At 41.8% G+C, this 26,260-nt stretch overlaps 1 protein-coding gene across 1 annotated transcript in view; it reads right to left on the bottom strand.

Annotated features, from left to right (window-relative positions):
- The window catches only part of Odad2 (outer dynein arm docking complex subunit 2), a 181,148-nt gene that overhangs the window by 129,296 nt on the left and 25,592 nt on the right, over positions 1 to 26,260 (bottom strand). Inside the window, exons 10-14 of the mRNA XM_052157531.1 lie at positions 8,621 to 8,767; positions 8,039 to 8,248; positions 3,270 to 3,512; positions 2,396 to 2,506; positions 221 to 375 (exon numbers count right to left, since the gene is read on the bottom strand). Of these exons, the coding sequence (XP_052013491.1) occupies positions 221 to 375; positions 2,396 to 2,506; positions 3,270 to 3,512; positions 8,039 to 8,248; positions 8,621 to 8,767 (866 nt within the window). The remainder of the gene's footprint in view (positions 1 to 220; positions 376 to 2,395; positions 2,507 to 3,269; positions 3,513 to 8,038; positions 8,249 to 8,620; positions 8,768 to 26,260) is intronic.

The following is a 26,260-nucleotide window of genomic DNA, read 5'->3' as shown; positions in this document are numbered from 1 at the left end:
TGTGGAGTGGCCTAGTCAAACAGAAAAATCATGTCAACCCATGTTAAACATAAAATGTCTGCGTCGTAGGATGGGGAGAGGCCTCTTTTCCTAATAATCTTTCCATCTACCTTTTAATCCACATTATGATGCACATTATTGATTATAGTCAACCCCTCATAAACACCACTTGATTATATTTTATTATAAAGTACTATGAAATATCAAATGCCTTACTTACTTAATCACATTCTCTTTGCTGATAGAGCATTTCCAGATTGCCCCAGTAACAGCAGCTAATCGCTCTTTATTGTCTGTATTGTTGAGTAGACTGGCCAGGGGTTTAAGTCCTCCATGCAGTCTAACCAGGTCTCGGGTCTCCTCATCTTCAGCACACTGCACAAAAAGTCAAACAAAAGACTGTCAGAGGTCAAGGCATCAAGCATTCAGTGCTGGCCAATGAGGCTCATTTATTAGAATTCTCCAATGCAAGTTGCTTCTGTTATATAAGAGCCTGCATCAGAGTTGCAGAGAACCCCGTGGGATTTCCAAGATCTTGTGTCATAGATTGCCAGTTGGAGCCTGCTTCTTTGCTTCTCCTGCAGAAGGGTAGCCAGGGCCTTTGTACATTGGGCTACTGGAGGGAGAGAAGCTTAGCTGAGTGAGTGGATGCAGGCAGGATCTTGGTCAGTGGGGAGTGCTCAGGCAAAGAACACATATGCTTGGGAACAGCTTCAGAGAATTGGCTCAGTTTAATGGGATAGGGGTGGGGTAGAGAAAGAGGTATTTATGCCCCTGAGAAGGTAGCCAGGGTCTCTGGGACAAGACTTGTGTATAGTTGGCCAAGACAGGGGTTCTGCAAACTCATGGGCTATGTGGTGGGGCATATGACGCCAAACAAGGAGTGAGGCTTGATAATTATCAGGGTAACAAATTCTTACTAGGGTTGATGGTGAGGCAGCTAACTTTATAGCACTGTGTGTGTGTGTGTGTGTGTGTGTGTGTGTGTGTGTGTGTGTGCAAATCAGGACTATCTATCCCTAGTATATCTTTATCTATACTCTCTCAAAATCCAAAAATTGAAGATCTAACTCCTAGTGCCTTGGATTTTAGACAAGGTAAAGGTGAGATGCGGTTGGGATGAGCACCTAAACAATGGCTGCCCTTTGCCTGAGAGAGGCTAGAGCACAGACATACATAGACATAGCATGGAGACACAGGGAAAAGGCAGTTAACTACAAGCCAAGGACAGAGGTCTCTAAAGAAACCACCCTGCATAAACTTTAATCATCCACTTCCAGATTCCAGAAAACAAAATCCTTTTGAAGCCACTCAGTTTACAGTTATCCACAGAAGCCTTAGAAAGTGAAAATAATCCCTAGCATCTCTGACATGGTTTGGAGTCCACTCTTACTGTGCTCACTTTAAGAGTATTTCTCAAGTAGTCTTCTCTGGTCAGAAAAATGCTTATGTGGCCACAACCAGCCAGACGTTTATTTTTAAGGCCACCCTCATCCCTGACAATTCTAATCTGTGCTATGGTATACTAGGGAACAATCCACACAAAGTTAGTGGAGATTGAAATAAGTAAACTCATAATGAAAATGCATATATACACATTCACACACCCTAGGAGCACACATGCACATAATTGTGTGCATAAACCCATACATAGAGAACATTCATTCATCTGATCTTGGTAGAAGAAAAATTTCCCAAGATCACTGTCTTCAAACAGAATTGGCATAAAACAACATGGGTTCATCATATATTAATGAGCTATTTTACCAATGTGTAAAGGGCCTGGCTACCCCTAGGGGAAGATACAGGTCTTAAAGAATGCAAATGATCAGACTACTTGATACACTGGCACACGTGTGAATAAATCTGTCATCATCACGGTATAGCAGTTCTCACCCTTTAGGTCTTGAAGACCTCAGGGGTACTTGCTAAAACTGTAGATACCCAAGTGCCAAGGTGAAGATTTGACTCTGAAATCCATGCTGTGCCCTCTACTGTATGCTTTTCATTCTTATGGCACTATCTTGAGAGAAGTCTGGGGATCCTTCAGAAGCTGGAGAGTAGCCGGGAGAAGTGGGTCACTGATAGGGTGTTTGGGAAGTGTGTTATTCCTGCTAACCCACGCTCTTCCTCCCCTTCCTTGTCTACACTGATGAGAACAACCTCTCCCACTTTGCCCTGCACTGTGAACTGGGCTGCTCTACAATCTCTACTTCGCCATCATGGTCTGTAACGATGAGCCCAAATCCATCTTTCCTCTCCCTTTTCTGCCAGGTATTTGAGGCACAATATAAGAGGTAGCCCAGCTCCCCGAGGAGAGGAAGGGCCTGAGTGTTTAGAAGCACTGCCTTTCACTACAGGAGCAGGCTGCTGCGCTGGAGGGAGCCAGCCCCACCTGGTAGATGGCCATGGCACAATGCTCCTGGAGCTGCTCATTCTCGCTATTCAGGTTCTTCACGAGGTTCTCTATGATCCTCTCTGCCTTGATGGCAGCTCGGTAGTTTTCCTAGAAAAATAAAAGCACAAAGATTTCTGAATGTATAATGTGACTATAACCATGTACATTTATGAATGACCACACTGAACAAACCACTCAGACAACGGAGTCCAAGCATTCCATATCTGTCCAATGATAGAAACACCATCCAACATTGGAAACTACTTTTCACAAGTTCCGATTCAGTTGACCATCCAACATTGGAAACCACATTTCACAAGTTCCGATTCAGTTGGTGGATTATTAATTTGATTTTCATTCTTTCTTTTAAAAAAGGACATTTGGGGTAAAAGATTCTTTAACTTTCATGGCAAACTTGAAGACTATTTTGTCAACTAAAGAAAGACAAAGTGGACTGACAGGAGGGTCCAGTGCTTAGCACACACGCATGAGCACAGAGCTCCAATTACCAGTGCCCAATTAAAAACAAGGCACACACACAAAACAAAAGGCACAAAGGCCTAATCTATAATCTCAGCTCTTGGGAGACAGGAACAGGAGAGTCCCTAGGCAAGCTAGCTGGCTAGACAAGTCAAAGTAGCAAGCTTCAGGTTCAGCAAGAAACTGCCTCGGAAAACAAAGAGGAGAGCAATTCAGGAAGACATTCAGCATCAGACTCTGGCTTCACTGTGCACACACATGCATGTGCCCACACACATGTGAACATACATGTACACATTCATAACCATGTGCACATACCAAACAACCATGGATGGAAGGAAAAAAAAAGGAGGGAAGGGAGGACAAACAAGACCCGGAATGGCTTAGGCACCTCTGATGCACATTCTTGCAATGTCCCCACCACTGGAATGAGCATGTTTTCATGCGAAGTCTTCAATAGCCGAGCCAACAAGGGGATGCCCCCAGCCTTGCGAATGGCTTCCTTGTTCGAGTGACTCTTACTGCAGCTCCAGAGTGCCAAGGCCCCGCATCGAGCCACTTCTACATCCCTGGTTTCATACAGGCTTGGCTGAGTTGGCTCTGTTGAATTCTGTCCACAGTCCAATAGAGCAACCTAGGAAAATAGATGTATATAATATAGATGGCCTCCATTTTAATATTTTTATTATTTGAGGCTGTTTACATGTGTGTTATATGTGTGTGCATGTGTGTACCTGCCTGGACAATATGCATATCAAGACACATGTGTGCAGGTCAATGGACAGTTTGCAGGAACCAGTTATTTTCTTCCATGATGTGTACTGAAGATTGGACTCAGGGTGTCAGGCTTGGCAGCAAGTACCTTGACCCACACCAAGCCATCCCACCAGCCCAAACATAGAAGTCTTTAAAACAAATGTGAATCCATTCTCCATAATTAACTCATTCTACCATAATTAACTCTGTCAAAAGTAAAACTCATGCTACCATAACAAACTCCATCACAAGTAAACCTATTTTAAATAGTATGTTTAAAGTATAGACAATGAGAACAGAGAAACAAAACATTTATCCCATACCATTTTCCTCTGGGTCTTTCTTCCTTTGAGAAAATACTTACCAAGATAGTAATTTTAGTACTAGAATTTATAGTACTATTTGAAAATCAGGCATAATGGTACATGCCTATAATCTCAACACTCAAGAGTCAGGGGCAGGATTGAGAATTAATCTGGGCTAATAAGTTTCCATCTAGCATAGACTATAGGGCAAAACCTCTTTACAAGCAACAATACCATACTATCACCACCACCACCACCACCACTAATATAACCCACATTATCACTGCCGGTATTTCAGAAACCCAAGCTCTCCAAAGCCAGTAAAGTTTTGCACGTTCAATGCCTTATGCCTCTCAAAACCATGGACAAGGGGGCACAGCTATGCACACATGATAGCAAAACCCATTAAACTAAATCGCCAGTGTGTTCCTTTTTTTTTCGTTTTAATGATCAAATCACTGAAGACATTAAAGAAAAGCAATTTACTAAAGGTACATAGCAGTAGGTCAGGATGCCCTGTGGAGGAACTAAAGCCGGGCTTAGCCTGAGAAAGTTATCTGTCATTCTTTGGGCTCTCAATCTTTATCTTGGGATGTAGTGATCACTATTATATCTACTCTTTCTTCTTTCTCATTAGCCAAACCCTGTGATTATTCACACATAGTCACAAACACTCATGCCAAATTTAGGAGGAAATACCCACACCTAAACCTGACCCTCAATCTCAATCCCAAATTCTTAATTTAGCTATGGCTCAAAGAACAATGGGAGTACAGGGTGGAAAGACAATGAATATTGTCTGTGAACTCCTAGACAGATCACATGCAGAAAGAGAATCCTAAGATGGCGGGGCTGCCCACAGGGCAGATGACCCTACCAAATCTCCCTGCAAGATATTCTCTATCCCTCTAAAAGTCAAACTTCAAACTTCCTAAGTCCCCCTAACTCTTTGGATGCAGCTGTGTGGTGAGCAGCACACCCTCTGTCTTCATCTCTGAACTCCAGACATCTTACCCTGGAGTCAGCCACATTAAACCAGCAGAAACTTTGAAACGTTCCCTGACAGTCTTTGCCTCATCTTCCTGAAATGCCTGTCCTGGTGTGTTTCTCTCCCAAACACCTTCTGTAAGCCATAAAGCAGCATCTCCCTCCAACCTTGCCCGACGTTCCCCTTCTAGAAGAACCGCCTACCCCACCCTCCTTTATTTCTCTACCATTCCCGGGACTGGATGCCTAATATGATGAGCACAGTACTTTAGAGAGCTGTGTTCTTCCTGTCTGACACCACTACTCAATTGTAGCATCCTCATGGTAGAGATGTATATTTTTTCTGTCTGTTCCCTGCACACACTACCACATTCTCAAGCCAAGACCTCAAAGCAAGAATCCAATACTGACCATTCCTATTCCTAATTTGCCTACTATTTCAAATCACAATAAAATGAGTGTGTTATTAGGTTAGTGCAACTGAATAAATACTAGGTTCACAAATGTGATATGAGACTCAAAGACCCCATTTTGCACTTATTTTTTTTATTCTTATAATTTATGGGAGTTATTTTCATGAACAGCTATACCAGTCTATCTCATAATTTAATACTTACAGTATTATTAAATTTCTTTCAAGATTTAAATGCCTTTATGTTTGATGCGTGGTGTATATGGTGTGTATGTGTGTGTGTGTGTGTGTGTGTGTGTGTGTGTGTGTTCATCTGAAACTGCAGGCATTGGTGTGATATGATGCACTTTTGGAGGTCAGAGGATAATCTCTTGTCAGTTCTCACTTCAGTCTTTTCAAGGCAGGGTTTCTTGTGTCCTGATGTGTGGACCAGCTAACTGGTCTGAAAGTTTCTGGAGATTTTCCTCTCTTCATATCTGATCTCACCATATGAGTGCCAGGATGACAGATGCACATGATCTCGTCTAGCTTAACACGGGTGCTAAGATCAGCACTAAATTTACTTTTTAAAGTTTTAATTATAATTCATTTCTTCTGCCTGCCCATCTCTCTTTCTTCCTCTTCCATTCTCTCCCTCTGTGTGTGTGTGCACTTACATATGTGTGTGGGGGTGCTTATGTGCAGGTCAGAAGACAACATGTGGGAGTCGGTGTGTTCCAGGTGTGTTCCAGGGTTAAACCCAGGTTGCCAGGCTGCTGTCAAGCACCCCAACCCACTAAGTGATCACCTTGTCCCCAGCACTTACTTTCCTAAGGTCTTGGATGAAGGGACAAGATTTTGAACACATGTTTTTTCTTTTGATAGTAGTTACTGAAATAATCATTTTTCCTGATGACTAAGGTAAGTCTTATAAATAGAAGACAAGTTGAAAAATGTAAGAGGAATTTCATGTTTTTCTTCACTTTTACAGCTTTCCCCTGAAAACTTAGCAGTTACTCCAAGATACCTCTGTGACCAACTCCTTGCATATATTCCTAGTGTACATTTTCAATTGTGTATATAGACTTCTATGTGTGGGCAGTTACTTAAATTTTTATATCATAAATATCAATAATTTGATACTGTTAAGATTTTATATACTATTAAACAATATATATTCCCCTTTTGCTATCAATCTTCTAAAAACACAATACTGCTGCTGAATATAGACACTTTTCAGAGGCACACAACAAACATTAACTGGGTGAAAACCATCCATACCCAGGCTGCTTTCTGCTCTGTTTTCTAACTGACAATACAGTGCCCATGGAAGAAAGTCCTAATGTGAGTCAGCACATCAGAGGCTGGGCCTCCTGAGACCACCTCCTACTGTATCCTTTCTCCTTCTCCTCCCCTGCCCTCTGCCCACTCTTATCCTCACCACACTTCTACCTCCACAGAGTCTCTCCATCAACCCAGGAACTAAGTCCATGCCCTCTCCAGAGTGGGCATCATTCTATCACTGAGTACAAGGATGCCTTGGTATTAGCACCTTCTGTTTCCTCTGATCTTGCAGTGGATTCCAGCCAGTACCATAGATGACACTATCCTTTAAATTCTCTATTACTTGAAAATTGAGCTGTTGGCTGGGAAATGTAGTTCACAGGGGACTTGGCAGACCTGAGGCTTTCAGTAGCCTATGGAGGGGACCCGACCTGAGAGTCCTAGCAGAGGAAATATAGGGGAGGGGAGACTTCCAGTGGAGAGAGGGGCACGTCAACCCACTCATAAAGCATTTGACCCAAAATTTGTTCTTCCTACAAGATGTGCAGGAACAAAGATGGAGAGGATGGTCAACCAATGACTAGCCCAACTTTTAGACCCATCCCGTGGGAGAGAGCCAACCCTGACACTGTCAATGATAGTCTGATATGCTTGAAGACAGGAGCCTAGCATAACTGTCCTTTGAGAGGCTTCATCCAACAACTAATGATAATAGATGAAACGACCCATAGGCAAACATTAGGCAGAGCTCAGGGAGTCTTATGGAAGAGTGTGAGGAGAAATTGAGGGAGCCACAGGGGTCAAGGACTCCATAAGATGGCCTACAAAGTCAACCTACAAAGACCTATAAAGCCAAGAAACAGAACCACTAAACAAAGAGCACACATGAGCTGGACCTAGGCTCCCGACACATATGTAGTAGATGTGCAGCATGTGGGTCCCCTAACACATGGAGTGGAGGCTGACCCTGACTCTGTTGCCTCCATTAGGATCCCTTTCCCCCCAGCTGGGCTCCCTGATCTGGCTTCAGTAGGAGAGGATGCACCTTGTCCTGCTGCAGCTTCATGTGCTAGAAAGGGTTGGTACCCATGGGGGGCTGTCACTTCTTAGAGAAGGGAGGAGGGATGGGGTGTGTGAAAGTGGGCTGGGAGGAGGGGAAGGGGGGAGCTGTGATCAGATGTTAAAATAAATCAATAAATAAATAGATTGATTGATTAAGGGGAAAAAAAGAAAAGAAATTGAGGTTTCAACATTATTTTATGGCCTTTGCTAATACAAATACATTTACATCATTCTTAAAGACATGTTATGAAACAAAACAAAAGATTCTCAAGCCACACATCCTGATGACTAAACGCACACAGCATCAGAAAAGACCAGAAGGAAGGGCTATATAAGTGTCTGCTGGGATCTGAAGACGGTAATGGTGGTACTCACCAGCTTAGTAATGCCTCCGTGATGCCTCACTGCCCGCCGAGCTCTCTTGAACTTGGCAACATTTGCTATCGTCTCAGCTGCCAAACACTTAAGACTCTTGTGTGGAGAATCAAGTATATTAACCATAATTGGTAGGCCCCCAAGGTCAACAATATTACGTCTGATTTGAGGATTATGACTGATTTCCTTCAGAATTTTTAATGAACCAATCTAGGGTGGGGGGAGAGAAGTGACAGATGATTGAGAGTTTAATATATATCCAGTGCTATGCTTTTTTAAAAATCTAATTCTACCTAAGAGCCGTCCCCAATTAAGGTTTTTAAGAAATAGTTTCCATCCCTGAAGATTACACACAGCCTTTATACTTTTTCCTTCTTATATATACAAGCACCTCTCATTCCAAAGGCACATGCAGCTAGGAGGGAGAGAAAGCAGATAAATGAGGGAAAAATGAAGTGCAGCTCCTGGATCATCAGCAGTGAGAGTGAATGACAATGAGGCAGACAGATAGAGTATACACCCAGAGCTTCCAAGAGAGCTGTGGGTGGACAGGACTTCTCGCCACTGTGACAAAGTTCTTACCTTGCATTTCACTTCGTCTGTATCAAGCAGATTTATTAAGACCTCAAGACCTCCAACATCTCTAATTGCTAGCTGACAGGTCTCTTGAGCTAGGTTGAAATCCCTCATGGAACACAAGGCTATCACCGTTGCTGTCTGATTTCCCCCCTAGGAAGAAAACACAATATAAAGGTTAAATAGAAAGGTTAAATAAAGACACATTCACATACTCTGCAAGCTAGGAAATGAGTCTCCCCACACATGGCACATAAAAATTTTAAAGTTCTCTGAGAGGGTTATAATTTGTTAAATGAATTATGGTGAGTGAAAGCATGGAAAAGCTGTAGTGAGCATCATAAAATGTTATTCCAATTAAGCGCCAACATTTACAGTGGGCTTCCTTTAAACACCTACAACAATGGATGATGTTAAAGTGTTAAGTAGAGTCCAGAGGCACTCCTTAAGAGAGTAACTGAAGGACGGAAGTTGCATGTTGAAGTGGTAAATGGTCCCCTAGTTCTTGATTAGTTGCACTGGGCAATGTGATCTACATCTGAAAATTGTTCTTACTAAGATGGTGCGTTTGGTCTTTGCTGAGTTTGCTGACATATAATTCTTAAATCTTTGGTCTCTTCAACGTGATAAATGTCTTTTATGTGCTAATGGTTTGGCTGATTTCCTCTGTTTGGGGTCAGGAGTCTGGCTGTCCTCAAGAGGATAAAGGAAACCATCAGGGTTGGAAATTGCAGCTTTACCAGTTAGCCTTGGGAAGGAGAGCAGTCCTGGAGGTTAAGTTGGTCACTAGTGGCCAAAAATTCATCCGTCTCCAAATGAAGTCTCCAACAAACAAACAAACAAACAAACAAAAAGAAGATCATGGTGTTCTTGGGGAGGAAGGAGTATGCCCAGAAAGAGCTGGGAAGTCTCAGCCTGATATAAGTCTCTTTCTTTGAAAAAACCTGTGTGCTGATTAGTGTTTATGAAGTTTGTACAAGGTAGGGTCACCTGAGAAGCAGAAACCTTAATTGAGAAAATGCCTCCGTCAGAGTGGCCTATAGGCATGCCTGTGGTGTGTTTTCTTGATTCATGATTGATGGTTGGTGCGAAAGGGCCCAGCCCACTCATCCCTTTGGTGCCTCTCTTGGGCAAGTGGTCCTGGGTTGTGTAAGGAGTCAGAGTGAGCAAGGCATTAAGAAGAAGCCAGTAAGCAGCACTCCTCTATGGTTTCTGCTTTAGTTCCTGCCTTGAGTTCCTGCCTTGACTTCCCATCATGGTAGACTGTAAACTATAAATCCTTTCCTCCCTGAGATGCTTTTGGTCATGGTATTTACTACAGTAATAGAAAACAAACTACAACAATCAGGGAGCATGCTTTCTGGAGGCCTGTGAGCTGTTCTAAAAGGTTCAACAAACTTGATCAGAGTGTTGTGAGAATCCTGTTTATAACCAGAGAGAAGCAGGGAGGCACAGCTGGCCTTATCATGAGCATCAGGAACTTGAGGCCATCTTGGAGAGCCTTTCCACTGGAGCCACTCAAAGTTGCAGAAGAGGCAGTTTCCTGTAGGGAGGAAACCCTTGCCCTCTCTGAAGTCACAAAAGTCTTCTATATTGACTTTCAGGGTATAGTAGAGGAAAAACTTGTTTTTCCTTCACATACATACATGAAAAAGTCTGATAGAGAAACTGGGGTGAGGGAAACCTCATGGACAATAGCAGAACAGTAGGTACAGAAAGAATTATGTTCTGTACCTACTGTAGGGAAAAGAATTTAATTCTATAAGACCTGGTAATGTATCACAAGAAGGAAATAGAAGCATCATGGCTGTGAGTAACTCAGTGGCCCAACAGAGACAGTCACTGAGACTTGTCACACTCTCAGTTTTAATATAACATTTAATGTTATATTAAAAATAGAACGTCTGAGGTATGAATGAGGTAAGGAGGACCTTGCCTCCATGAAGGGGTTAATGGCATTGCAGAGTGGGCTAGTTAGCATGGATATGGCCTCTCTCTCAATGGGTGTCCTTTGACCAAAGGACACAGCAAAAAAAGCCATTACCAGATGCCAATACCTGGTGCTGGATGATGTCTTAGCTTCTAAAATGGTGAGAGATACATGTCTTTTCTTTAATAAGTCCCAATATTGTGTCAAGGTATCATAAAGCAGACTGACAGATGTAGATATCTAAATATAAGTGTTGTATATTTACATTTAAAAGCAAATTTATGAAGCATTTATATTTTCTCCTTGTTCATATTTTAACATATGAATATAAAAACTAGCAATCAAAGATACACTTTTATATGTAATGGATCATACATAAAGGCTACACAGAATAGAAACAGCAAACTGTAAGCTTCCTTTTCCTATCACACACATGTAATGCACAATTCCTTGCTGTGAAATTACAACTTATTACTTTTAAGACAAGATACCAAGAGGGAATCGTGTAATGGTGTACATCAAAAGGCAAAGAGGAAAAGATTTAGATTTTTGCTTTCTTATTCGTTCTAAGAAAATGCCCTGTGCTTCTTAAAGACTGACAGGCAGTGATGTCACTGCTGCTGGCCATTTTTCTTCCCTTGGGGTAATCTAGACCATCCATGTATAAAGTTCACCACCTACATGGAAAGTATGTCTTACAGCTTCATGTCTCTTTCTTCTAACTGTCAAAAAAAATGTAGCCACCATTTACCCACAGCTGGCTTTAAAGTGCAAAATAATAAATCCTCTTCTCCTTATCATTGGGTTAGGAGCTCCAGTATTTGAGGGCACAATACGCTCGGGTATTACTGGTTTCTACTTTCCTTCTTGAAAACAAAGGCAGAATAAAAGCAGCAACCACCAAGAGTAGTAAGCAAGCCATCCAGTCCAGATAAAGGAAACAAAATGACACACAAAAGGGGGGAGGCATCGGAGGTCCCCGGAGGGCACTGAAGGCTCCAAACCAGCTTCTTCTGTTGGGGAGCTGGAAATTCAAACCAAGAGCTGCAGGTGGAGAGAGGTCTTTGGTGACAGTTTGTACCGCTATGACTACAGGATGGATGTTGATATGAGACAGGAACTGCAGCCTCTGTCACTGCCAGGATGTCTTCAAGAACCCAGACTATACTGTTAGGACACAGTGGTTGCACACAATCCAGATTTTTCTGAAGAACTGCTGTTTTACTTTTCTTTAGTGGAATTTTCGGACTCACATTCTGTGCAGTCTTTGTGCGCTTTGTCCAATTCCCTTACTGTCTCGTTCTAGCTTCTTTTCTACTTTTGAGTTTCAGGTCACACTCACACTCCAATTAGCGGCATACATAGTTTTAAAAGCCATTTATCATAGGAAGTATCCATGAGGTGCGATCATATATATTTCTGAATTATCTATCTCCAGACCACTGTCACAATCAAAGAAAAGATTCAGATTTATTGGTGTGAAGTTAGAGCCTTATAGAAAATTATTCTGTAAATCAGCTTTTTTTCTGAAAATCTGGAAACATATTCATAGGCTTGGGGGATTTTTTTTAGAACAGTTTTATATTAAGAAAAGTTAGTTTTTCCACATTTCAGGATTTCCTTAGACTCTTGTCACTGACCACACTCCCAGAAGGATTATAAATCTTTCAGAACAAATACCAGAAGATGGGAGCAAAAGGAGCCAACATCCAGAGCCACAAATGTTGGCTGTCACCATCCTTCTAAATACCATCTTTGTAAAGGACCTCAAGTGCCTACTCCGAGTTGACCAGATCCCGTGAACATCTGGCCCAGCAGAAGTTACACAGCTCTCTCTCCTCACAATTAAACCTGCCGCAAACAATTAGTCGCCGATATGTATTTTCACATTTTATCACACACTTTTGCATCTGCGGAGTTTTAAAAGCTGGAGAAAACATAGTAAAACATATTTTACTAGCTTCTGAAGGGTTTTCAGAAACGTATCCCATAAACTTTTCCATTTCTGAAATGAATGCAATTCTTTTGCCCGTTTGTCTCCGGCTCAGCCCCTGCTCAGGCGTCTCCAAGCCTCTGTTTCCTGCAGTTCAAATTTCTTTCTTCAACCAGAAGGTGTCTGTCCACTGTCACAATCAGGTTACAACATGCAGAACTGACGTTAACTACCATTCTCTTGTGCAATTTCTTAACCTCTCTTTGTTTTTTTTTTTAAATATAATTTTATTATAAATACTATTCTGTTGTTTTTTTTTTATTTCTGATGGAGAGGATTGACAGGGTCCCTCTTATACTAAACATACCATAACTACAATTTCCGCCCATGTTTCAGTGGGACTGATAGATGTTACATCCTGGTCGTGAGAACTGCCAAGCAAGTCATAGTGGGTTTTCCCAGGTATTAGATAAATAAAAAAGAATTGCTTTTATTCCTTTATGGTGAGCAAGTTGTTGTTGGTCTACAGTAAAGACTTGGTTGAGTTGATACTTTCTATAACATTTTTGTGCATGTATGGATGCTCACATGCGGGTAGATACAAATGCATGTGCATGCATGTGGAGGTGTGTCTCCCTCAGTCTCCCTTCATCTTACATATATTGAATCAAAGTTTCATACCTGCTTGTGTCGGTTCACATACTCTGGCTTTCCAGCTTGCTCTGACTCCACCTCCCAGATACTGGGACTTTAGACAGGTCTCCAAATTTGTCTGGCCTATCAATCCTGACTCCTGGCTTCATGCATGCATAGCAAGTGCTTTCCTTCCGCTGAGACATCATCGCCCAGCTCAACATTTCTTTTTGAATGGCAGAATGCAATAAGGATATTTTTTCTAAACAATAAAATCTTTGAATTAAGGAAATATACTATCTGCAGCACAGTGTAATGCTCCCTCTCACTGTGTATGAAGAAGAAACAGACTTTTGGTGTGCTGAGATAAATAATATTTTCAAGCTTGGTTTTGTAGTCATTGATTGGCGTGCTCACGATTTGTCCAGCCTGATGACAAGCACTAAATTCCAGGACATGATCTTGGCCTTCCTGAGATACCGGAGGTTAATGTAAGAGAAAGAACTTTGCTTTCTAATCCTCACATAAATGAAAAAAAACCTTTTAAAAGTTTGCAAGTAAAAAAAAAAATCACATTAAAATTAAGCAAACCCAATGTCTACAAATCTTATAGAACTTCTGTACAGTTAGAATGAATGACACTCTGTCTGAAAAGTATCACAAGGAAGAGGCGTAGACAGCACAGATGAACCTAGGCTATTCTTCCATAAAGGAACAAATGAAACCTGGGTAGAAGGTAGGAGCTTTCCCTGGTAGCAGAGGAGCAGACATGGTATGTATGCAGATGTGGAAGACGGCCGGCCTCGTTAAGAGCTCTTACAGTCAATGTGGACTAGTCCTGAGTGACAGTGTGGGACATGATGATCCAAGAACCCAAGTGGCCTAGAACAGCTCCTGTCCAGGGGCCAAACTGAAAGTTTTATTCCTTAATAATTTGAGACATGGTCTTCCCCTGTAGCCCAGGACTTCGCCTCACTGGACAAGGATAGCCTTCAACTCCTGGTCCCCATGCATCTACTATATGGTGGCTATATAGCTAAATGGTGTGTGCTAACCAGACCTGAATGGGTTTTATAATCTTTATTTCAAGATTGGCCAGCAGACGCCAATGACATTTCTAAAAGATCACTGCAGCTGGGGGAGTTCCCAGATGGGAGAGTTAAATGTGATCCTGAAGAAATAAATATCTGGCTTACTGAAAAGTTCCAAAGAAAAGAGGGAGCAGAGAGTGGGTGGCTAAGGTGACCCAGCAGGGGCCTTAGAAATGAGTTTGCTACATTTTCCTTTGTTCAGGAAAGGATACTATAAGATCAAACACTGGGGGGGGGAGGGAGGGGGCAACACATAGGCAGGGTCCTCTATTGTCAGAGAGCATCTATTGTTAGAGAGCCCTCAACCCAGTGAGACAGTGAGGAAAACAGAGGCATGATCCCACCCAGAGGCCTCTCTTGTCCCATCCCCACCACCTGCAATTAAGAAGCCAAGGGATACCTGCTAAAGCAGCAGAATAGCCATCACAGCACATGCAACTGGCTCTAGACAGTCTCAGCATTTTCCCTTTAAACACACCACTAAGAAGTCAAAAAAAGTGAAGCCCTTTCAGTGTCTGCTTGTTAATGGTGACAGAGGGCCCAGTGCCCAGCAGAGCTTGGAGACATCGCCCAGGATCAGAAATAGCAAAAGGTATTCAAGGGACTGACTGGCAAATGACCAAGTGAGTCAAAGCAGTAAAATCCCTTGCTTGGCCTTCTGTTTATTTGCAAATCTATTTTATGCTGATGAGTCAGCACTCATAAACCTAAGACTGGACAGAACCCCAAGGAAAAAGTGTGTGTGTGTGTGTGTGCGTGTGTGTGTCTGTGTGTGTGTGTGTGTGTGTGCATGTGTGTGTGTGTGTGTATGTGTGTGTGTGCATGTGTGTGCGTGTGCGCACGTGTGTGTCTGTGTGTGTGTGTGTGTGTGTGTCTGTGTGTGTGTGTGTGTGTGTGTGTGCATGTGTGTGTGTTTAATGAAAATTAGATTCCAGCTATTTAGTTTGCAGAAGCTTACTAAAATTTTTACTTACAATGGGTAAACAGCAACGCAAGGATTCTACAAGCATTGCTTTAAAATAGCTATGGGACATTTATGGAAATTGACAATTTCCACATTACTAACAATTTGACACGTTACTGACTACATCAAGGAAAACAACTGTAGCAAATGTAACTGCCTTCCTAAAATTTTGTAAGAAAATAAGCTCAGTAATTGCAATATTTACTAGGATAGTTCAGTAAAATAGCTATACAAGGATAATACTGAAAATGAATGATTCTGCACCCATATCCCCAACATAATAAACCAAAATGGGTAATATAAAAATAATCCCCCAGAGGCAGGTGGATTTCTGAGTTCGAGGCCAGCCTGGTTTACAGAGTGAGTTCCAGGACAGCCAGGGCTACACAGAGAAACCCTGTCTCAAAAAAACCAAATACAAAACACCCAAAAAAAAAAAAATCCCCACATTGATATTAACAACAACAAAATATCTATGAATAAATCTCACAAGAAATGTTTCCTTGCATAGGGAGGGGAAAGCTGGGGAACACAGTAAGACACAAAAATGACAATAAATTAGGGGGTGACATCAGGCTTAAATGAGGTGACTCAATGTAATTTGAATTTTAATTCACTCAACAGTAAGTCACAAATTCATGTAAATCAACTAAAATCTTAAACAACTTTTCCTTTAAACCTGACTCCTAATTCACTATAAAGGTGATCTGAAGCCAGTCCTGGTGGCAAATTCCAGTAATCCTTGAACTCTGGAGGCTGAGACAGGAGGGTGATGGGTTTGAGACCAATCTGACCTATATAATGTGATCCCATGGCAAAACAACAACAAAAATATCAGAGATGGAAATACACAAAACTTAGTGTTTAAATATTTGAGACAAGCAAATGCTAAGACAGATCAAAGCTGTGCAGAGCGGAAGTAACCCAACAGCAGCCGAGCGAAGCAGACAACGTCCTCTGAGTGACTGCAGTGGCTACAGTGTTGGCACACTCTGCCACAGGGGGGCAGAGTGGATGAGCCGATAGTGTGTGTGGACAAATAAAGTAGAAAAAGAGTTAGGTAACTTTCCTACCATACACAACAGTGAAATCGAAATACATTAGATCTGGACTTACTTATTAAGAAACCATAAGTTTTTCATAGTTGGCTAGGCATGTTTCTCCAGGTCTGAGAAACTGCCTTGTGCTTTGCTGATGGTGTTCCCTCTGCTTTCGTGACAGTACTCTGTGCAGAGGCAGTGGGATGACCACAAGGAATCAGCATTTTCTGTGTGTGGAAGAGCAGCTGCACATATGAACTCACAGCAGTTGTGACAATACACACAATACCTATGTGAACACAAGTCACATGAAACACCAGCCTGGAGAGGGGACAGTAGCACAAAGCACCTCTTCTAGCTAAGGAGCTGATGGCAACTGAGAGGCGCTGGGAGAAGAGTCCATTTCCTTTAAGAGTATAGGCCATGGTAGGAGGGCCGAACTCCAAGTGAAAGGCCACACACCAAGAATATATGAAGAGAACTTGACGGGTCTAAAGAGTGGAGAAGGACATGAAGTTGGATGAGTAAGTAGGAGCGGCTGGATCTGTAGGGGTTGGTAACAGAAAGGGACATGAAGCTGCTTGGTAAACGGAGGCAGGGGATTGTTCTGTAGGGGCTTGGTAGAAGAGTGAATACGATCAAAATACATCATATGTAATCTCAAAGAGAATAAAATTAGGAAATGAAAGGTTAGCAACAGAATAAAATAAGACAAAATGAAAGTTGAATGCACACACAAATGTCTACCAGAAGCAAAAATATTTCTGTCATCTTTGACTAAACTTGGAAAGCCTTCCTAGCTTCTACTACACAAAACTCATGGGCCACAGAGAACAGACTAGATGCTTATTAATAGTAGATAAGACAGCTTGTGATAAGTTGACAGAAAATGCCAGCAATCGGTATAGTAGCCAAAGGATTACTATAACATCAAGAATAAAACAGCACACAGAACAAAGGGTAAAGGTATGTAGGACAGATGACAGCAATTGGCAACCTTCTTACTGGCCAGCAATGTGCAAGCCCAAAGACAACTGGCTAAAATAAAATAAAATAAAAAACCCAGGCAACTCCTGAGAACTTATAGCAATAGATTTTAATTCCTGATGAAGGACCTCATTGTCCTGGGAATATTTTTAATGACTGTCAGTATCCTGACTCCATCCCAGACCAATTCAGGCAAATCCATGTGATCAGCCCCTAGGCTTCAGGGTTACTGTTTGTTGGTTTTCATTTCAACACCTCTGGGTGATTTAATTCTGCATCAAGAATAGAAAATATTAGTTATACTGTAGAATGCTGATATAGGCTTACTGCAAGGAGCTAACAGATTTTCTTTTTTGTGAACTAAACCTAATTCGTTAATTCACATTAAAAGAAAATTAATTAAGCCTTCTCAAACTTTAGGAGGCACTTCTTCCTTTCTGAAAATAGCTTTATTGACTCTGGGGAGATATCTGTTAGCGAAGTATCTTTTGCACAAGCACAAGGAATAGAACCTGGGAACCCAGAGCCCATAGAAAAAGTGTGGAGCCTATAACTGCTGCAATGGGACGGGGGGAGACAATGAAAATCTTGGAGCTCATTGGCTAGCAAGTCTACTGAAATCGGTGAACTTCTAGGTCAAAGAGAGACCCCATCACAAAACATGAATGTGGGAAAACGAACAACTGTTGACTTCTGGCCCTGCACACATGCACACCTTCACATATACATGTGCACACACCAATATGAACACATCCATGTAAGATGCATACTTACAAGAATAAAACTTTTGGGGGGGTAACTTGATATGCAGACATACCCAATTTGATGATTCATGTGGGTGCCAGGGGAGATCCAAGGGTCCCATCATGAATCTTCATACTTGTGATCTCCCTAGCCCAAGACGCTTGAATTTTTTGAGTGCAGGAGTATTGTACAGATTCCTATTGCGCTTCTTTTTAAGAGAAGGTATCTCAGCTTCTTTTCTGAAGCTGCCATAAGCTACCCTAATTAAAAAAAAAAACTTAAGAAATAAGGGTCCGTTTGCTCTGGTCAAACGGTACACACTACAAGGTGGCAACTCAGAGCAGCTGATCACATCACACCTACAATCAGAAGACAGAGAGAGTGTGTGTGCTCAGCTCACTCTTGCTTTTATCAGGCCAGAGTCCCAGTCTAGAGAATGGAGTCCCCAACAGGGAATCGTCCCCCTTCAGTTCATCTAATCAACATCATCCTCTACAGGCATGCGCAGGGGCTTGTGCCCCCTGTGATCCCAAATCTCATTAATTTGACAGTTGAGTTGAACCACCATACAGGGTCTACCTTGATAGTCCAGGTTGGTACCTTGAGCTTGTAGTGTAACTCAGGCTGACCTTGAACTCAGTATCTTGCCTCCAGTATTCTGAGTGTTGGGATTATAAGCATGCATCAATATACATGACTAAAATCTTATTTAAGTAAGCATTTACACACATTAAACAACTCCACACTAGAGCTATCAGGAGTTTGTATTCTCTATTCATTCCCATACTGCCTTTTAATGAATCTGTCCCACAGAAATAATGTATGTATCTAAAGGATGCATCCAGAGAGTTGAAGTATAACCAGAATAAAATTCAGACATTACCACTATGAAACTGCTAAGCACTTGTAATGTCAGGACTCAAAGAACTGAGGCAGCAGCATTGCTATTAGTTCACAGACAGCCCAAGCTAATAATGAGTTTCAGGTCACCGTGGTCTAATGAGTAAGATCTGATCTCAAAAAGCAAATAATAATGAAGATGATGATGATGAATGACCTTATTATACAAATTATGAAATATCTGTAAAGAAGCCTTCATTTACCCAGCTTAAATGTTCATAGTGAACATACATGAGTTTACCATTTCTATAATTCTTAAGAGCTTAAACCAAAGAGTATATATATAACTTACATATGAGGGCAATGTGGCAAGACCCCATCTCAAAAACCATGAGTCTTTTGAGATAAGTAAGATATATATATATATATATATATATATATATATATATATATATATATATATATATATGTATAATATATCCTACTGTGGTTCTGAGCACTGCAGAACTTGGCAGGCCACGGCAGACAGCCACACCCACCCAAGGCTGGGAAAGGAGCCACAGCCTTACTAGCACAAATCTCAAAGACTAGTGGACCAGGAAGGGACTCAACACTCCGATTTTCCTGCAAATACACAGTATCTACTAATGATTATGGCAGATCTGTCTATACACAGATGTAAAGTGCATATACTATAGAAGTGTCTGTAACATAAAGTCAGCTTTTTAAAAAACAAAAAGCAAAGGCAATCCTTCACATTATACAAACTGAGAACCAGCCAGAGAGATTTTTCTCCAACTGAACAGATTTTGGTCAGAACACACTTTCAGAAACAAGTGTGGTGTGAGAGATACATCAGGGAGCGGATTCCATCAAAAATCCATTACAAGTTCAAGTTGTTACATATAACTGCCTTAGATATTAAAGTTTTGCAGTACAAATGATTTATGAATCACTAAATGGCTAGCTCATACTACCTGCTCATAAATAGATACATAACGAGTGAATGGATTAGTAAATGAATCAAAGCCCAAGGAATTTACCTGAGGTTTCCTTTCTCTGCTAGGGAGAGAGGGTGTTGGAGACGCCAGAGACATAAGCGTCCTAAGGAGCATGTTCTAACACCTGGAGGATTTTAGTGTGTGTGTGTGTGTGTGTGTGTTGCCCTCGCTGGCCTCCAGTCCCTGGAACAGAGTGAGTCCCTGACACTGTGAGCATATGGCCCTGTGCCCAGCTGAAGATTTTTCACATTGCCACTTTTGGTGGTTTGGTTGATGTGGTGGTCTGGTTGATGTGGTGGTATGATGACTACTCCCAGTGGTTTCAGTGGTTCTGAGTCAGTAGCTCTGCGTTACCAAGATCACCTCAGTAGTCTGCTTTCGACAGACAAAAGGGCAAGGAGGGATGAAACCCTGAGAACTGAAAAATGTCACTATTCACTTATGGAGTACAGATTCACTCATTTAATGTAGCCCAAAACATATTTATGAAAACATAAGTGTGGACTACCATGTAAAATTTTCATAGATAATAGGATTTAAGCATAATTGCTAACAGGTAACATCAGGGGCGAAGGACATGTGTGGATGTCAGAGGTTGACATGAAAATGTCTTAATCACTCTCCACTATGTTTGTTTTAGTCAGAGTCTCTTACTGACTACAGAGCTCACTCTTTTGGCAGGAAAGATTGCCAGTGACTCTCCAGGACTCACCCGTCTCTGCTCATCCGCCAGTAGTGAGCTTACAGCACTATGGCACTATAAGCAGCTAGAGACTCGAATTCAGGTCCTCCTGTGTGCACGGCAAACACAATCACTGACACATCTTCTTAGACCCTCCATCAGACAATTTAAAGACACAGAAGACCTTGCACTCATGTTGTGTCTGGGTACTGATTTTTCAAAATGGAACTCACATGGGTGAGATATCATGCATAATCTTAAAAATATTACTGTGGACAGCAACGCTCTTCTAACAGCTATAGTTTACTGAGTACATGAACAGTGACCACAGTTTTCCATTTTCGTTCTTTTCTCTCTTCCTTTCCTTGTTTCTTTCTTGTGTATGAGTACGCTGTTGCTCTCTCTTCAGACACACCAGAAGAGGTTGTCCCATTACAGATGGTTGCCAGCCACCATGTGGTTGCTGGGAATTGAACTCAGGACCTCCAGAAGAGCAGTCAGTGCTCTTAACTGCTGAGCCCTCTCTCCAGCCCTCAAAGGCTTTCCAATTTCAAAGGGCCCTTTTAACTGTACCTCCACTGTCCTCACTCCCTTAAAAACCTAGTCGAAGAACACACCAAGGCTACCTTCCAAAAATGAATACCAGTTCCATTGTAAAGAGGCTCCTTCTCAGCCTCTCACTCAGATGAAGCTATGCAAATGAGAAGGAAGATGGTGAAGCAATGTCTACAAGCCTTCTGGGTCCTAGGTTTCTTGACAGTGAGACAGAATCACCAGGCAACTGGCAATAAAGATAGAAGCTGGATGTGATCCCAGCCACAGCCACCTTCTGTGTGGCCTACAGCAAAAGGATTTCTCAGCTTTTCCACCAATGAAACAGGGATCAAACCTTCTGCCACTCCAAACCTAAGACACAAGTAATGGGAATGGAATTTAATTAAGTGTAATTGATTGCAAAGTACATCAAATTCCTACGATGAAAAAAGAAAAGCATTTAACTCCCAATTACCACTCAGAACTTGTTAACCACTTGAGAGCTCTGTGTGTGTGTGTGTGTGTGTGTGTGTGTGTGTGTGTGTGTAGTAACAGGGTCCCAGTAAAGCAGTGTCAACAGAGATTTCAACTGGAAATGCATGTATTGCTCAGAATCCTTCTTCAAAGAGTCCTGCATATCTCCTTTAAAGTGACACCCTAGTAGCCTTTTTGATAGGAATGTCACTCGTCAGGCCCCATCCCCAGTAATCTAGGGGACTTCCAGGCACCTTTAATTTTCATGCTTTTAAATTTCAAACTTGTGTATACCAAACGGAACAAAAGAGTAACCGCTATGGTCCATGGATCATGTGAAATGAAATGTACATGGGTGTTTTATGAATCTGTCGATGGAGAGTGTCCCTCCTGCGTATGATGCTGACGATTCTCTTCCAGTGCAACCCCTTGTCACTGGCCTGATCTTTTCCACCGTGCTCTATTTTTTTCCTCTGCTTGCTACTGGATACATCTTTCTAAACTGATACTTTCGGCATCAGCCTGCCCAGTCTCCTAGTGGAGTTCTGCAGGGAAGGGGGACATCTGGTGAAATGGAGAACCCACTTTGCATTCCTCTATTACTGTATAAGCAGGCAAGGGTCAGTCCTTCTGAGCACAGCACTTCAGAATTTCCAGCAGTGCATATTAACATCACTTCACGAAGCTTAGAGCTGTGGCCAGAGTTGGGCAGACATGCTCTCCCCAGGCAACAGCCACAGTAAACACCGACAGGTGAGAGAAACATCATCCCAGATGCACACAAAACCCTCCAAACTACCAGAGAACCAGCCATGCCTGTAACATCACCCTCCTCACTGTCACCTACCATGCCCGGGAGATAACCTCACTGCCTTGGTTTTCTCTTCAATTCAGAGACAAATTCTGGGCATAATCCACATTGAAATGGATTTTCACAGAAATTTATCCTTGGCTAAACTCACTCTTTCTTCATTTAAGGCCATTCTTTGTACATTAATGTGTTTTTAAGGCAAACTTGTGTTATTTCTACCTTCCTGTTCCCTGCTGGCCTGTATCTGAGATTATCCATCCGTATCAGTTTAATAACTACTCTTGTGAATGATAAACCCTCTTTTCCAAATGAATGCTTCTCTTATTTCAGGGTTTTTTCCATATACCATGTTTAGAAGTGAATGATATAGCATCACTGTGATGCTAGGGCCTCAGAAGAAATGTAGAGCACAGATGTTAGCAAACTGTAGCCTCTAATCATTGCAAAAAAGCTTTTTCTTGAAAGATTTTAAAATATTCTGGCCAGTGGAGGAAGAGGTATCTGTCTCAGAAGAGCAGATGCAAAGGTAGAAGTGTATCTTGAAGGACAAAGGGAGGTGAAAGAGGAAGAGAGAAAAGGGAGGAGAGTTACCCACTGAGGGGCTCTGACAGGGAGAGGAGATGAGCTCCTGGGGCTGAGAGGAGGAACAGAGGAGCAATCTACCAGGAGCCTCAACCTCCTTCCACCATCATTTAGTCAGAAGTTCAAGGGTCAAACTTGAACTTGTGATCCTTAGCAACATACACTGCAGATAAAGACAGGAATTAAGTAGGACCTCTCTACTGATGAAGCAGTTAAGAAGTTTGATGAGGTGAGTCCCCATGGCAGCAGAAGACAGAATGTACTTATCAGGAAGCAGGGCCGAAAAGAAGTGTGGCACTGCATTTCAATTAGAGTACAAGTCTACGGCCATGCCACTCTGTGCACGCATGAACCCAGGAGCCAAGCAGGGTTGACTTGATTAGTAATTGGGTGGGAGAACTGTGTATGGACACATCAACTAGGGAGACAAAAGAAGTTGGAAGGTTGACGAGTGAAAAAAAATGCAGTTTATAACTTAATTTTAAAAATGTGTTCTAAAAATCTCAAAATAAAAGGAGCGCACGCAGACACAGACAGACAGACAGACACACACAGACAGACAGACACACACAAACTTTTGCAAGTTGAAGCGAATGTAGGTTAAAGCCAAATAATTGGATTTCAACTCCCTTTTCTTATGTGCCAGGATCTGAGCTCATAGTGCTGGATAAATAATAAGCTACAGTTCATTGACTTTTTCAATATTAATGAGCTCATCAACTTTTTTCATCATCACAGACATTCTATCCTTGGACAACAGTAGACAGAAAGTCAGGTCAACATTGCTATTTCTACATTGGAGCCATAATTTTGTAAATTAAAATGTCAGGTATGTTTACTTTGAGATTACCTACAGACATCCAATTTTGCATTTCAGAGACCTTTTAATATCCTTTTGTGTCTGTGTATAAAACAGTTACCTGTGTCAAAAAAAAAAAAAAACAAAAACCCTAGAAGTCATTTGTAGATCTACTTTCCCTTTTTATTGGCTATGTTAAGAGATTTACCTGTGGGAGCTATAAGAATTCCAAGCAATTTAGTGTCTGGCCAAAAGTATCACATTTGCACACGATTTCCTGATGAATAACTTGTGTGAGCCTAAGTAGCACTTCATCAATAAATGTTTTCCTTAGCTGTTCTGGGACAGAAACAGCACATCCCCATTTGGCCCAAGGCTATGTGGCTTTATCCTAAGCAGCTGAATAACTCAAGGTAGCATTCTATAACCAGGCTATTTGGAGACGCTTCGCTATGGTCTCCGCAGCATGCCATCTGGGAGCCATGCTATGTGCTCCCTTGTCCAGTGCCTTCCTAAGGGCCAAAACTCTCCCAGAGTCATTGGCAACTGGCTTCTTTTTATTTAATGACCGTAAGTCTATCCTTCACTGTATTAACTCACTGTGTTGTCCTCTTTTTATTGTTTTGCTAGAAATTTTAAAGCAAAACTTGAGGGCCACCTGGTCAAGTGAGCAACACTGTGAATCATGCAACTTCTATGGTCATAGCCATACGCCACAAATGCAGTTATCACTGCAATCACTATGGGCTCCGTGCCAAGCACTCAAGATGTGTTGTGTTGCATTTAATATCCGCTGTGGTACTGACATGTGGACACTTTTCCCTTCTTTACCAGTGAGGAAACTGAAACTGACGAAAGTGGTGCCAGCCCACCCAAAGCTGCTGAGCTGGTCGGTAGAATCCCACTGTTATCTTTCCACCATCAAAAGCCATGCTTCTGCCTCCCACCTTGCTCTGCACCTTGGCTGTTCTCATGCTTCCGCCCCATCTGACTCTCTGCCTTTTCTCATGAAAAGAAAACAAAGGCAACAGACTCTTGGAAAACATCAAGGTTGTCCTGCTCTTTTTCCAAAAGCTATGTCTGAACCTGAATGGCCTGTTGTACTCAAGGCTTTAAAATTGTGGACATTGACTGATGACAGTGTTTTCCCTGGCTGATACACTAAGGGTTAAGAAAAGGCATCAGAGTGTGGGGGAAGCCTGTAATCCCAGTACTCAGAAGATGCAGGCAAGATGGTCATAAGTACAAGGCCAGTCTATGCTACTTACTGAGACTTAGAACTTCCCCCTTTACAAAAGATAAGAGGGCTTGAACAGCTCTGTATCTGGGTAACAGACTTGGCAGAATCCTGGGAATGTATCCTGAGCTGTGCACACATCTACCTGTGCTCCAATAGCGCTTTCAAACACATGACAAAGAAGAATCTTCAAGATTGGGAATTTTTTTAAAAATGACACTTGTAGAAATTCCCACAAACTCCTCAAATCATAACGTAGTCTATATTTTCCTTAATATTTTATTCCCATGTTTTTAAGTCATAAGAACCATAAGAATAGAAGAATGCTGTTTGCTGCCTTGTCTCTGGGCTCATATTCTGCCCCCTTCTTATATAGCCCAGGCCCACATGCCCTGGGATGGCACTAGCCACAGTAAGCTGGGCTCTCGTGCATCAATTAATCAAGAAACTGTCCCTCAAACACACCCACAGGCCAATGTAATGACTCCTCAGAATGACTACTTCTAGTTTCATCCATTTACCTGAGAGTTTCATAATTTCATTTTTCTTAATAGCCAAATAATATTTTGCTGTATATGTGTTACATTTTCATTATTTATCAGTTGATGGATATACAAAAGGCTCTCCATTTTCAAGTTGTTGTGAACATAGAAACAATAAAGATTGGAGGAGTAAGTATCTCCACTATAGGATATAGAGTTTGTGTTAGTTAAGGTTCTCTAGAGTCACAGAACTTATGGAATGAATATATTTGTGTATATATATATATATGTATAAATATATATATACAAATACACACACACACACACACACACACACACACACACACACGCGCGCACACACTCAAAGCTTCAAAACTCCCAAAGCTAGCCAGTAGGGAAGTAGGGATTCAGATAAATCAGCTTCAATTCTCTGTTCTATGACTCAAATATATGGTATCTTCAGTAATGGGGGTTTTTATCATCAAGACCCCATTTTATACACACACACACACACACACACACACACACACACACACACACATATATATATATATGGAATATATTGGAATGACTTACAGTCTGCAGTCCAACTGGCCCAACAGTGGCCAGTGAATGGGAAATCCAGCTAGTGTTCTGTATAAGCCAGAATCTTGAAGAAGTAGGTTCCCCAGATGTCCTGGCAATTAAGTGCAAGCAGGCAGAAAAGAAGGAATCCTTCCTTTTCCTATTGTTCATCTGTAGGCCTCCAGTAGAAGCTATGGCCCAGATTAAATGTGTGCCTCAAAATCTGGATTAAAGGTATGTATTGATCCAGATTAAGATCCTGTGTCATCCCACCTCAAAGATCTGAATTAAAAGCCTCTGTCTTCCAGCCTCATGGTT

This window comes from Apodemus sylvaticus, chromosome 14 (genome assembly GCF_947179515.1).
Source record: "Apodemus sylvaticus chromosome 14, mApoSyl1.1, whole genome shotgun sequence".
Taxonomy (NCBI): Eukaryota; Metazoa; Chordata; class Mammalia; order Rodentia; family Muridae; genus Apodemus; species Apodemus sylvaticus.
Note: the sequence above shows the minus strand (reverse complement) of the source record. Positions and strands in the feature narration are given on the sequence as shown.